General features: G+C 52.0%; 1 protein-coding gene across 1 annotated transcript; it reads right to left on the reverse strand.

Moving 5' to 3' along the window:
• Positions 1 to 406: 406 nt before the first annotated feature.
• PSMD8 (proteasome 26S subunit, non-ATPase 8) lies at positions 407 to 9,595 on the reverse strand. The gene is made up of 7 exons (XM_010385713.2): positions 9,176 to 9,595; positions 7,897 to 7,969; positions 7,675 to 7,777; positions 4,832 to 4,997; positions 3,210 to 3,310; positions 1,990 to 2,101; positions 407 to 979 (listed from the first exon to the last, which is right to left on the reverse strand). The coding sequence occupies exons 1-7, from the start codon at positions 9,533 to 9,535 to the stop codon at positions 842 to 844; spliced, it is 1,053 nt and encodes a 350-aa protein (XP_010384015.2). The 5' UTR covers positions 9,536 to 9,595; the 3' UTR covers positions 407 to 841.
• Between the last annotated feature and the right edge of the window lie 4,572 nt (positions 9,596 to 14,167).

Raw genomic sequence — 14,167 nt, forward strand, 5'->3', positions numbered from 1 at the left:
CCATTCACCCAGCACTCAGACTGATGGGCCCAGGGCAGTGGGGATCTGATTCCCCTCAATCCATAAGCCCCAATTCCGAGCTGACCTGGTACCAAGCTCACAGGCTCAGCACAAACCACTTTGCAAAGGAGTGATCATTCCCATTTTACAGTTGGGAAAACTAACTCTGGAACACTTGTGAAATTTCCACATCCCACAAGGGATTCAGCCAGATTTGGACCCTGCACCTTGAACACCTTCCCAAGAATGTCAAGGCAGGAAACCTAGGCTGAGGGGTGTGCGAGGAGGTCCTCAATCACACGCCGGCTCAGGGAGGGTGGGAGCCACAAGCCCACACCAGGGCCCACACCTTTTGTTCCGCACAGGGCTCAAACTGGCAGCCTACAAACGGGTTCCATTTCACATATCATTTGAAAAATCGTTTAATTCATCACCAACATTTATTCTTTTTAATAGGACACTTCACCCGCTTTGTTGAAAAAATCTGGTACCCTGGCCCAGCATTCCTGTGTCCACAGCTGGCTAGAACAGTCCCCCTACCTGGGGCCATGCCCTCCTGCAGGCCACAGTGCTGCTGGGGCCCTACAGTGGGCGTCTGTGTTTGAGGCCCTGAGCAATGCCCACCAAACAGAGGCTTACCCAGTTGGAGGGTGTTATCTCCAACCCCTGAGCGCCCCAAAACCTCCAAGTTCTTCAGAGATAAGAACTTGTCTCTCTGCCATCCCAACTGGGGAGACAAGGGCCTGGAAGAGGGAATGTCAATCCACCTTTATTGGACGAAACCCTGCAGTGTAACTGTTTTAAATAACTCATGCCCTGCCCCACCCAGTGCCCGGTGGGCTCAGACGATCATCTCCAGCTGCCGGGCATACTCGATGACCTGTTTGGCCAGTTCTGTGGAGGGAATGGTGGTGTCTTCCGGCTTCTGCTGCTGGCTGGCAAAACTGTAGTAGTTGCTGGTGCCCAGGACCCACCCTCGCTGCAGGAAAGGAGGGATCAGAGATGGGTAGGGTGATCACAAAGGCTCCGTCCCCACCCTATGGAGCCAGCACTTGCCCACATGTCCTATACTGTCTTTTCTCACCAACCCTACTCTACCCTGACTCTTGACAAGTAACTTCACCTCTGTGCCTCAGTTTCTCTGTGTTGACACTGGGACCCTAATTACACACCTCTCTGGGTCGACTGTGAGGATTTGGTGAATCAACACCTTTAAAGCACGGAGGATAGTGTTTGGCCCGAGTGATAGTTTCAGCTGTCACCATCACTCAAATTCAATTTCACCTTCTTTCCCCCCCCCCCCCCCAAGACGGAGTCTCACTCTGTCGCCAGGCTGCAGTGCAATGGTGTGATCTTGGCTCACTGCAACCTCTGCCTCCTGGGTTCAAGCAATTCTCCTGCCTCAGCCTCCCAAGTAGCTGGGATTACAGGCACCCGCCACCACATCCAGCTAATTTTTTTGTATTTTTTAGTAGAGATGGGGTTTCACCATGTTGACCAGGCTGGTCTCGAACTCCTGACCTCAGGTGATCCTCCCACCTCAGCCTCCCAGAGTGAGCCTAGGTGGGAAGATCCACCTCAGTGTGCGTGAGCCACTGCGCCCACCCAATTTCACCTTCCATAGCCTGGTCCCGGCCATCCTATTGCAACACCAAGCATTGCTCGTGCTCAAACGCCTGAGACCAAATGAAGCAAAGTCTTGCAGAAAAAGCTGCCACCTCTAAGAAATTTTGATAAAGACAGCAGCCAACATGCGTGCAGCGCCCACCTCTGCCCACCTCTAGCTGGTGCCAGCGCTAAGCTCATCCTATGTATCTAGCCCCATTCTGTGGATAGAGAAACTGAGGCTCAGAGAGCTTTGGCAGCTTGCCTAGAGTCACGCACTTAAACCTGAGCAGTCTTGTTCCAGTGTCCCTCTAAGCCACCCCACACTGTTGTTAGTGATTTCACCCCTTGGTCCCACGGCCCCTTGCCCTGTACCCCAGCCACCTTCTTGGCGTAGTCGGTCATCTTTTTGGGTGTGTTGAAGAAGAGGATCCGGGTGGCCTCAGTGAAAAGGATTTTCTCATAGGCCTTCTCGATGCACCCAGCGATCTCATCCCTGGGGGAAGATGAGAAGCTCCTCATTACTGAGCATCGACAACCACCCAGGACCTGTTCCCCCAAACCTGACACATGTCAGCTCTGACCCTGGAGTTCAGCACTGATGGCAGGAATGTGAGGGGCCCTGTTTTATTCATCAAGGCTCAGAGCGGGAGAAACTTGACCAGACTCACAAAGCAAGCAAGGGCCACAGGAGATCCCCACTGAACTCTCTGACTCCTGGGCCCACACTCTGAATCTCACTGCCAGCCACATGATTTCAGCTCTGAAACCCAGCTTGGGATTCACACGAGGGCACCTCTTCTCATAACACCCATCACCAGGGTGCTGCACCCCGCTTCATAGATCCTGAGGGGTTCCTTGTACCCATCAAGAGGCACCATGAACACCACCAAAGTAGAAAAAGAGCAAGGAATTAAGTCGCTATAGTGGGGGAGGGGGTTAGCTCTGGGGAAAAGCCAGTGACAGGGAGGGGTGCCTCCGACATCACTTAGGCCACGTGGTGGGTAGTGGTACTGGCCACCACTCCTCACTCAAATGCCTCTGGGCTCACCTTTGCCACCTAAGGCACAGAAACTCATTCTGATCTGATGCTCTGCCCTAGTGAACCAGCTCGGCCACCCCTTCAACACCCTTTTACTCCTCAAGGGATTTGTATGTCACATCCACCTGCCCGTGGGATGTCACTTGTGCACACAGCAACCCAAGGGGGGCTGGGATTTGGTCAACCCATTCTAGAGAAGGGGAAACTGAAGGGTCCACAGTTTCAGTGGCCGGTGAAGTCTCTTGACTCACTGGATGGGTGTCTAGGACGGAAGATGGGCTAAGACAGGCCACACAGTCCCTGCCTGCTGAGCCAAGCCCATGCTCAGGTTTGACACGTGGCCACACGTGTCAACAGCCAAGGGCGGTGAGATGAGAACTATTATCCACAATCCCACAACCAGGCCCAATTCACTGAAAAGGAGAGCTGAGGTGCTAGGAGGATAAGAAACACACCTAGCCTGCCTAGACAACCAGTGGCTGGAATGAGATTCAGACTCAAAGCTGTCTGGCTCAAGCCCAAGTTCTTTCCAAACTCCACAGGGCCCGGGCCCCCCACACACCTGATGGTGTCCAGCAGGATGTCAATGAAGAAGGTGTAGCTCTCGGCGGGGATGTTACCCTTGGCCAGGAACACTTTGTTGTAGCTGCCCTCCATCAGGTACTGCAGAGACCGGGAAAGGGGAAAGAGAAGAGAATGAAGAGGAGGCTGCAAAGGGCCCTACCTGTGTGGGCCTCATCATACTCCTAGTGCCCCTGTAATCTCTACCCTGCCAGAACACCCTTTGCCACATAGCCACACCCCTTCCCTGGGTACCCCCTCTTCCAGAAAGCCCTTGCTGGTTTATGCACACACACACACACACGACTCTCTCTCTCTGCCCCCAACCCCCTTACTCCCTCCCTCCCTCTCCCCAAGCCTGCTCTGGGCTGGCATCTCATTATCTCATCTACTGTCCAATTATCCATCTATTCTCCAGGAGGGAGACAGGGCTGGCTCCACCTCAGGCTCATCCCTGTACACCTTTGTATGAACTGTGCTGCCTGCCCTAACTGCTCTCTCTCCCATCCTCTCCCTACTGACCAAATCCTCCCATAAAACGTCAGCTCCAGGAACAACTTCCCAACCTTAGGTCCTAAGGCCTTGCCCTGGCCCTGCTCCCTTTGTTCCAAAAACACCGCCTTCTTGGCTGTCCCTCTAACACAGCAGACATGGTGCTGCCTCAAGATACTTGGATTGGCTGGTCCCTCTGCCTGGCTGTCCACAGGGTTCAGTTCCTCACTCTTTTCTTTTTTCTTTTTGAGATAAGAGTCTTGCTCTGTTGCCCAGGCTGGAGTGCAGTGGCACAATCTTGGCTCACTGCAACCTCTGCCTCCTGGGTTCAAGCGATTCTCCTGTCTCAGCCTCCCAAGTAGCTGGGATTACGGGCACCAACCACCGCACCCGGCTAATTTTTATATTTTTATAGAGATGGGGTTTCACCATGTTGGCCATGCTGGTTTCGAACTCCTGACCTCAGATGATCTACCCACCTCGGCCTCCCAATGTGCTGGGATTATAGGCGTGAGCCACTGTGCATGTTCACCCTTTTCTTTAAAAAATTTGTTTTTATTTATTTATTTTCTAAATAGAGACAGAATCTCACTGTCACCCAGGCTAGAATACAGTGGTGTGATCATAGCACACTGCAGTCTTGAACTCCTGGGCTCAAGCTGTCCTCCTGCCTCAGCCTCCCAAAGTGCTGGGATTACAGGCATGAGCCAGTTCCTCACCCTTTTCAAGTCTTTCTCCAATTTCACCTTTTCAGTAAGGCCTTCTGACTCCCCGAGATACATGTTACCCCGTCCCTGCCTCTTCACCCTCCTTCCTGCCTTTTCTCCACAGTACTCAGCATCTGACAGACTGCACAGGCCACTTACTCTTCGGGCTTACTATCTGCTTCTGCACCCCAATGTCATCACCACAAGATCACGAATTTCACCTGCTTGGCTCACTGCACAGTCTGACAACCTCCCACAGTGCCTGGCACACAGGTGGGACTCAGTATTTGTTGGACAAACAAGAGGATGGGTCCATGGGTGGAAAGATGGGTGAACCCTGGCCACTCCTTCAGGAAAGCCCTCCTGAGGCCACCCCTGCACCACCCACTTTGGCCAGGTCCTCCCCTGCCCCTTGCCGTCTCACTTGCTCCAGGGACACAGGGTGCTTGATGTAGACATTGGTCTGGATGTCCTTGGCAGGCAGCCGCTCCAACTCCGTGTGGAACTCAGCCACCCGGTTCTGGGACAGCAGGAAGAGGAGGTTGAGGCCCAAGAGCTGGTGCATATAGGCTGACTCGGGGAGCTGCTCCCTGTGGACGTGGGACGGGGAAGCAGGGTAAGGAGGATTTAGAGGCCTAGCAAGCCCTCTACCCCACGCTCCAGGAATTCTCACGACTGCCCCATGCATCTCCCTGAAGAGGTATCAGGTCCCGGATTTTCATATGAGGAAACTGTGGCCCAAAGATGCATGAATAAGTCACTTACAAGTCATATTGATCCAAGTGAGTGACCTCACTTCAGTGAAATGACAACCTCAGTTTCCCAAAGTATAAACTGGGTATCACCACAGTATCCTTTTATTTATTTATTTTTGAGAAGGAGTCTCTCTCTGTTGCCCAGACTGGAGTGCAATGGTGCGTTCTTGGCTCACTGCAACCTCTGCTTGCCGGGTTCAAGCGATTCTCCTGACTCAACCTCCCAAGTAGCTGGGACTACAAGCACATGCCACCATGCCTGGCTAAGTTTTGGTATTTTTAGTAGAGACGGGGTTTCACCATGCTGGCCAGGCTGGTCTCGAACTCCTGATCTCGTGATCCACCCACCTCAGCCCCGCAAAGTGCTGGGATTACAGTGTGAGCCACCACACCCGGCCCTTTTATTTGTTCCCAATTCCAAGACAGGGTCTCGCTCTGTCACTCAGGCTCACTGCAGCCTCAACTTCCCATGCTCAAGCTATCCTCCCACCTCAGACTCCAAAGTAGCTGGGACTACAAGTGCACACCATCATGTCCAGCTAATTTTTTTGTATTTTTTGTAGAGACAGGATTTCGCCATGTTGGCCAGGCAGGTCTGGAACTCCTGGACTCAAGCGATCCTCTTGTCTCAGCCTCCCAAAGTGCTGGGGTTTCAGGCATGTGCCATCATGCCTGGCCTCACAATATCCATTTTGTAGAGATGGGTTGAATGAACAAGGGTTAAGTGAACTAAATGTTTCAACCCAGGTAAGGTGATTAGAACAATACCTGGCCCAAATAAACACAAAGTGTTAGCTATAATTACATTAAGAATTACTGGCCAGGCGCGGTGGCTCACGCCTATAATCCCAGCACTTTGGGAGGCTGAGGCGGGTGGATTACCTGAGGTCAGGAGTTCAAGACCAGCCTGGCCAAACTGGCAAAACCCTGTCTCTACTAAAAATACAAAAATTAGCTGGGCGTGGTGGCGGGCGCCTGTAATCCCAGCTACTCAGGAGGCAGAGGAAGGCTGAGGCAGGAGAATCACTTGAACGTGGGAGGTGGAGGTTGCAGTGAGCCAGGATCGCACTGTTGCACTCTAGCCTGGGTGACAGAGTGAGACTCCTATCTCAAAAAAAAAAAAAAAAAAAAAAAAAAAACAAAGTTACTGGCCGGGCATGGTGGCTCACGCCTGTAATCCTAGCACTTTGGGAGGCTGAGGCGGGCGGATTGCCTGAGGTCAGGAGTTCGAGACCAGCCTGACCAACATGGAGAAACCCCATCTCTACTAAAAATACAAAAATTAGCCAGGTGTGGTGGTGCATGCCTGTAATCCCAGCTACTCGGGAGACTGAGGCAGGAGAATCACTTGAACCTGGGAGGCGGAGGTTGTGGTGAGCCGAGATCACACCATTGCACTCCAGCCTGGGCAACAAGAGTGAAACTCCATCTCAAAAAAAAAAAAAAAAAAGTTATTGGAGTCAGGTGCAATGACTCAACACCTGTAATCCCAACAATCTGGGAGCCTAAGGCAGGAGGATCACTTGTGGCCAGGAGTTCAAGACCAGCCTGGACAACAAAGTGAGACCCCCCCCCATCTCTACAAAAAATTAAAAGAGCCAGGAGTGGTGGTGTGCACCTGTAGCCCCAGCTACTTGAGAGGCTAAGGTAGGAGCATCGCTTGAGCCCAGGAGGTGAAGGCTGTGGTGAGCCATGGCTGCACCATTGCCCTCCAGCCTGGGCAACAGAGCAAGACCCTGTCTCCAAAAATAAACAAATAAAAGAACCACCACTCCCTACTTTAACGGGGAAAGTGAGAGAGGTAAAGTCATTTGCCCAAGACCTCAAAATCAGGAAGCCGCTGGACATTTCAAAGCCAGGTTCGTCTGACGTCAAATTCCCAATCATTAATCTGTGCAGGTATCATTCAGTTTTACATTCAACACATATCCAGTGAGTCCCTGTTCTGGGCCTGGCCCTGTGGTAGGCAGTGCAAGGGACACAGCAGTAACTGAGACAGTTCCAGGCTCTGCCTTTAGAAAGCTCACAGTCCAGTAAGAGAAAGGGCTGGGACGGGCAGGCACAGGCAGAGGGGTCGGAGCTGGGACCTGACTGGAAGCCACAGGAAAGAACTTGGTCTTGTGCCTGAGGACCATGAAGAGCCATGCAGGTTCTGAGCAGGGTATAGACAGTGTCAAATTTTAGTGTTACATGAACCTGCTGGCTGCCACGGGGGTTTGAGTCAGAGGGGCAAGGCTGGGGCCAGGACAAGTGAAAGGTGATGGCAGCCCCACTGGGCAGAGGGGGTGCAGTGTGGGAATGGGTAGGGGGAGACTGACTAGAGACCTACAAGCCTGGATCACACAAGCCAAGTCTCAGGACCTCCAAGCCAACTCCTGACCCTAGTTCTGAGGACAGAACTAAGCCAGGAGGAGTTCCCAGATGAAGAAAGAGGACCCAAGTGGCCAGAGCTCCAGAGATAAAGGAGCTGCCATGCAACCACCCCCCAATTGGGGGCAGGACCCATTCTCACTTGTAATCAAAGTAGTAGCATTTGAGCTGGGCCATGTAGCGCTCGAAGGAGGGGATGTCCTTGCGCAGGATGCTCCATTGGGCCCCGATCTCCAGTATGTCACCTGTGGGTGACAGAGTGAGCTCTCAGGAGGTGACTGTGGTATCTTCCCCAACCACCACTGCTACCATTCCTGCCATAACCCCCTGATCATCACCCCCCACTAACCCCAGTGACACTCACGGGCCAGAATGAGCTGCTGTTTGGTCAGCTTGGTCCCTGTGGTTGGCAAGAAGTTGAGCTCCAGAAGAACTAGCTGATGGGGAGGGGAGGGAGGGAAGAAAGAAAAGATGGGAATTCAAACACAGATGACTTACCTGCTCTACGCTTTGTTCCTCCCACCTGGAAAATGGGGCTAACCATCATCCTGACTCATGAAGAGTCCTTTTTCATAAAGCACTCAGAACAGGGCCTGAGCACACAACACATGTCCATTTAAGATTACATCACATTACAATTATTAATAGCCCCACTGGGGAAACAAGGAGGGACACTCAGTGCCTGACCCAATGGAATCACACGGCCGGCCGGGGGGACACCAGCACATTCCATTCGTGGCTGATCTTCCCTACCATCTATTGGGGAAGGGGTAGATGGGCTATCCCCAAAATCTGTATCTGGGAGGGGGAGGTCCAAATCTCCCCACACAGTTCAGCCCATACATCTTTCCTTAGCAGACTCAGCAGCTTGTTCCAAGCCACTGGATTTATACTCCCAACACATACTTGGTCTCAAGAACTCTGAGCCCCGTATTCTTGTTCTCTACTTGTAAGAATATTTTTTCTAGGTTCAGTCCTGCCTTCACAACTAGGCTGCCCCCTCTCCCCACAGATGCGAGCCTAAGCCCCAGATCTCTCAGATCCTAACCCAGCCTGGTCTTAACCACACACCCTCTACACAGTCCACCTTTTCAGCCTCATTCTTTTATCATTCTGGGCAGTCCTCATTTCCCACTTGGTCTTGCCTGGACTCCACCACCAGGAAAAGAAAGAACCCCAGTCCTGCCACTCTGACCAGTTAAGCCTCCAAGCACCAAAACTCTAATCCCTCACTCATTCTGCCATCCCAAGTCTTTCCATCATTCCCCCACCACGCCCGCGTAGGTCCATTCCAGTCATCTCTCACTTAAAAAAAAAAAAAAAAATTGTAGAGACAAGAGTCTCGCTTTGTTGCTCAAGCTGATCTTGAACTCCTGGGCTTAAGTGATGCTCCCCCGCCTCGGCCTCCCAAAGTGCTGCGATTACAGGCGTGAACCACCGCGCCTTGTCCTCTCTCGCTTCTTGACCCCCTCCGGGCCGCCACTTTGGCTGCTCCAAATCTTTCGCCCCGTCGGATCCCCCCGCCCGCCTCAGTCTTGCTGGCACCGAGGTGTATTCCGCGGCCCGGGACTTGGTTGGGTCCAGACACCTCGTAGCGCCCCCCACGCCCGCAACACTCGGTTTCCTGGGCCTGCCAACCTTACCTTCAGCCGGCCCAGCTCTTCCCCGCACTTGCTAAGATTGGGGCTTTTACGGTTCCACTCGCCCTTGAGTTGCTCGTACATGCCGGTCGCGGCCTGCAGGACAGCGCCCGAGGTCGCCGCGGGCCCCGAGCTGGAGAAGCCTGCCGCCCCGTTCACCGCCGCGGCCGCCATCTTGCGTGATGCGGCAAGCCGACCGCCCGATTTACGGCAACGCCGCCTACAGACGCTCGCCCGGCGGAAGTGGGGCCGAGAGGTGGAGCCCAAGGCCCGGGGCGGGGCTACAACCTGCCTCCGCCCGCCACGGGTAGGCCGCCGTCGCTCTCGAGGTGGCGCCCTCGGAGCCCTGCCCTTAATGAACATGTCAGTTGGAGCTCCGCCTCTGTCGTCACTCAAGATGGTGACCGGAAGTCGACTTTTGCCCTAACTGAAAATGACTGCTGTCTCAACGCCGCCCCCCTCCCCACCGACCTCACGGTTCCAGTAATGAACATGGCTGCCCTAGCTTCAGTCTGAGTGTTCGGGACGCTACGTAGCTGTCCTGAAGGTTCCGCCTTCGGGGCAGCGTCTCCAGCCAAAAGGTGGCGATGTCGTGCCATTTGGAGAGCTGTGTTATACTCATAGTCAGAGGCTGGGTAACCTTCCAACGGACTAACAGCTAGGATGTGTACCTGGGGCTCCCTCTCCAGTCTCTTTTTCAATGCATCCTTCCACAACTTTTTCCCAAGCTTATATGAACGAACTAGTTACAAAACTCATCCAGCTCTATGGCTTTAAATATCATATGTAAATGAAGGATTCACAATTTTGTTTTTTTTGTTTTTGAGACGGAATTTAGCTGTTGCTGCCCAGGCTGGAGTGCAATGGAGCGATCTCGGCTCACTGCATCCTCCGCCTCCTGGGTTCAAATGATTCTCCTGCCCCAGCCTCCCAAGTAGCTGGGATTACAGGCACGTGCCACCACATACAGTTAATTTTCGTGTTTTTAGTAGAGACCGGGTTTCACCATATTGGTCAGGCTGGTCTCCAACTCCTGAACTCAGGTAATTCCCTGGGCCCCGGCCTCCCAAAGTGCTGGGATTACAGGCATGAGCCACCTTGCCTGGCCAGTATTCACAGCTTCTTATACCAACTTCTCCTTCCTCCATTGGTTGATATTACACCTGAACAGTCAACATCGCTTTTTCTCTCTCTCTCTTTTTTTTTTTTTTTTTTTTTGAGGTGGAGTCTCGCTCTGTTGCCCGGCCGGGCTGGAGTGCAGTGGCCGGATCTCAGCTCACTGCAAGCTCCGCCTTCCGGGTTCACGCCATTCTCCTGCCTCAGCCTCCCGAGTAGCTGGGACTACAGGCGGCCGCCACCTCGCCCGGCTAGTTTTTTGTATTTTTTAGTAGAGACGGGGTTTCACCGTGTTAGCCAGGATGGTCTCGATCTCCTGACCTCGTGATCCGCCCGTCTCGGCCTCCCAAAGTGCTGGGATTACAGGCTTGAGTCACAGCGCCCGGCCTTTCTCTCTTTTTAAAAAAATTTTATTTTAAATTTTTTGTAGAGCCTTATATTGCCCAGGTTGGTCTCGAACTCCTGAGCTCAAGCGATCTTCCTGTGTCGACCTCTCAAAGTGTTGGGATTCACAGGTGTGAGACACTGCGCCTGGACAGCACGTTTTTCTCAAACCCGGCTCTCACTCTCTGTCTCCACTGTTTAGAATGTCATCTCTGTGGAGGCAGGACGATTTCCTTCACTGAATTCCCAGTATCTCAGTGCTTGGCAAATATTAGTAGACAGTCAATAAATATTTGTTGGCCAGGCACTGTGACTCACGCCTGTAATCCCAGCACTTTGGGAGGCCGAGGCAGGTAGATCACTTGAGGTCAGGAGTTCGAGACCAACCTGGCCAACATAACGAAACCCCATCTCTACTGAAAATACAAAAAAAAAAAAAAATTAGCTGGGCGTGGTGGCACGCACCTGTAATCCCAGATACGCAGAACCCCGAGGCAGGAGAATCGCTTGAACCCAGGAGACCAGCTTGCAGTGTGCTGAGATCGTGCTGCTGCACCCCAGCCTGGGTGACAAAGTGGGACTCCTTCTCAGAGAAATAAATAAATAAATGTAAAAATACCAAAAATTATCCGGGCATTGCCGGGCGTGGTGGCTCAAGCCTGTAATCCCAGCACTTTGGGAGGCCGAGACGGGCGGATCACGAGGTCAGGAGATCGAGACCATCCTGGCTAACCTGGTGAAACCCCGTCTCTACTAAAAAAAAAAAATACAAAAAACTAGCCGGGCGTGGTGGTGGGCCCCTGTAGTCCCGGCTACTCGGGAGGCTGAGGCAGGAGAATGGCGTAAACCCGGGAGGTGGAGCTTGCAGTGAGCTGAGATCCGGCCACTGCACTCCAGCCTGGGTGACAGAGCGAGACTCCGTCTCAAAAAAAAAAAAAAAAAAAAAATTATCCTGGCATGGTGGTGTGCATCTGTAATCCCAGCTCCTTGGGAGGCTGAGGCAGGAGAAGCACTTGAACCCGGGAGGCAAAAGTTGCAGTGAACCAAGATCGCCATTGCACTCTGGCCTGGGTGACAGGCTAAAAAAAAAGAAAAAAAAAAAAAGAAATATATTTGTTGAATTAATGAGTAAATTAATATGTGAAAGAAGTTGTGGCGTTAAAAAATGTTTTAAACAAAAATGATGGCCGGGTGTGGTGGCTCACGCCTGTAATCTCAGCACTTTGGGAGGCTGAAGTGGGTGGATCACCTGAGGTCAGGAGTTTGAGACCAGCTTGGCCAACATGGTGAAACTCTATCTCTACTACAAATACGAAAAATTATCTATCCAGGCATGGTGGTGGGTGCCTGTAATCCCAGTTACTCATTTGGGAGCCTGAGACAGGAGAATCACTTGAACTTGGGAGGCAGAGGTTGCAGTGAGCCAGGATTGCACCATTGCACTCCAGCCTAGGCAGCAAGAGCAAAACTCCGTCTCAAAAAAAAAAAAACACGATGAGGCCGGGCGCGGTGGCTCACGCCTGTAATCCCAGCACTTTGGGAGGCCAAGGCGGGCAGATCACAAGGTCAGGAGATCGAGACCACGGTGAAACCCCGTCTCTACTAAAAATACAAAAAATTAGCCGGGCGCGGTGGCGGGCGCCTGTAGTCCCAGCTACTCGGGAGGCTGAAGCAGGAGAATGGCGGGAACCCAGGAGGCGGAGCTTGCAGAGAGCCGACATCGCGCCCCTGCCCTCCAGCCAGGGTGACAGAGCGAGACTCCGTCTCAAAAAAAAAAAAAAAAAAAAAAAAAAAAACCACGATCATACGGCCGGGCCAAGTGGCTCACGCCTATAATCCCAGTACTTCAGGAGGTTGAGGTGGGTGGATCACGAGGTCAGGAGATTGAGACCAGCCTGGCTAACACAGTGAAACCCTGTCTCTACTAAAAATACGAAAAATTAGCTGGACATGGTGGCATGCGTCTGTAGTCCCAGCCACTCGGGAGGCTGAGGCAGGAGAATCCCTTGAACCCAGGAGGTGGAGGTTGCAGTGAGCCGAGATAGCACCACTGCACTCCAGCCTGGGTGACAGAGCAAGACTCCATCTCAAAAATAAATAAATAGTTTCAAGCATGAGGGGAAATCCAGTCTCTGTCACTTTATCTTGGCTGGAAATGCAGATGGTGATATTCAAATCACATGTTGACTTGGCTGATACAGGATTATGATGTGTTCATCTGGACCATGAGGTGACTCAATAGAATCTTGGTGGTGGAAACAACCTTAGCCAACAGACCTTACACACGTGAGTGTTGCCAATTCTTGTTATTGTCAAGTTTCATCAGGTTTTTGTGCTACCAACCATGCCTAGTCGATGCCAACCCCAATTTATTCCTCCACCCCAACACTCTGAGTGAGCACCAACAAGGCATAGTCTCATACCTTTCCTCATTCGCTCCTTCATTCATTCATCCAGTAATGCTGACCAAACGCCTGCCATGCAACAGGGTATTTTTTTACTCATTTATTTCCTCCTGCCTTCATGCCTCCATCTGTCAATTCATTGTTCACTATGAAGGGGTGGCCTGCCCCTCCACACCTGTGGGTGCTTCTCGTTAGGTGGAACGATCTTTTCCCCACACACTATGCATCCATCCAGATTATGGACTGTATAACTAGCCTCAGATGGTGAGAGGAGTTGTCCTGAGGTCAGAGACTGCACTCAGAGGAGGACAGAGAAGAAAAAACTACAGAGAAATGAAGGCTGAATCCTGTGGACCTTGGGGACTTCTGGATCAAACTGTACCTGAAGCCTGTAAATTACCATTTTCATGTAGACCATTTGAGGGAAATACTTGCTACTTGCAACTAAAATAAGAATCCTGACATCTCCAGGGTCCCCTCCTTAAGACATTAGATAGGTGTTGACATTCAAAATACTTAACACTAAATAATCAGAGCAGATAGTCGGCTATAGCAATGGGCCTGGATTGTGGAGGATCCTGCTGGACCACAGGGAGGTCTGGGGCACCCTGGGGAGGGGCTCAGCCAACAGGCACACAGAGAAGCCACTATTTAACAGGTGGCCTAGAAGGTTTTTGATTTTTTTTTTTATTGTTTTGTTTTGTTTTGTTTTGTTTTGTTGAGTCGGGAGTCTCAGTCTGTTGCCTAGGCTGGAATGCAGTGGCGCAGTCTTGGGTCACTACAACTTCTGCCTCCCAGGTTCAAGGGATTATCCCGTCTCAGCCTCCCAAGTAGCTGGAATTACAGTCATGCGCCACCACGCCCAGCTAATTTTTTGTATTTTTAGTAGAGACAGGGTTGCAGGTTTTCACCACGTTGGCCAGGCTGGTCTCAAACTCCTGACCTCAAGTGATCTGCCTGCTTCCGCCTCCCAAAGTGCTGGGATTACAGGCATAAGCCACAGTGCCCAGCCAGGTTTATGATATTTTAATGTGCAGCTATGCTGGTACAAACCTTCTGAACTCGAGCTCTGAAGAGGGCCCACAGCTGG

The sequence above is a fragment of the Rhinopithecus roxellana genome, chromosome 12, assembly GCF_007565055.1.
Source record: "Rhinopithecus roxellana isolate Shanxi Qingling chromosome 12, ASM756505v1, whole genome shotgun sequence".
NCBI lineage: Eukaryota > Metazoa > Chordata > Mammalia > Primates > Cercopithecidae > Rhinopithecus > Rhinopithecus roxellana.

Excerpts from the sequence above, each read along its gene's own strand:
- PSMD8 (XM_010385713.2), bottom strand. The coding sequence starts at position 9,535 with ATGTTCATTAAGGGCAGGGCTCCGAGGGCGCCACCTCGAGAGCGACGG. Across the intron at positions 7,778-7,896 it reads ACAGCAGCTCATTCTGGCCC|GTGACATACTGGAGATCGGG; the intron begins GTGAGTGTCACT and ends TGTCACCCACAG. Across the intron at positions 980-1,989 it reads TGACCGACTACGCCAAGAAG|CGAGGGTGGGTCCTGGGCAC; the intron begins GTGGCTGGGGTA and ends CCTTTCCTGCAG.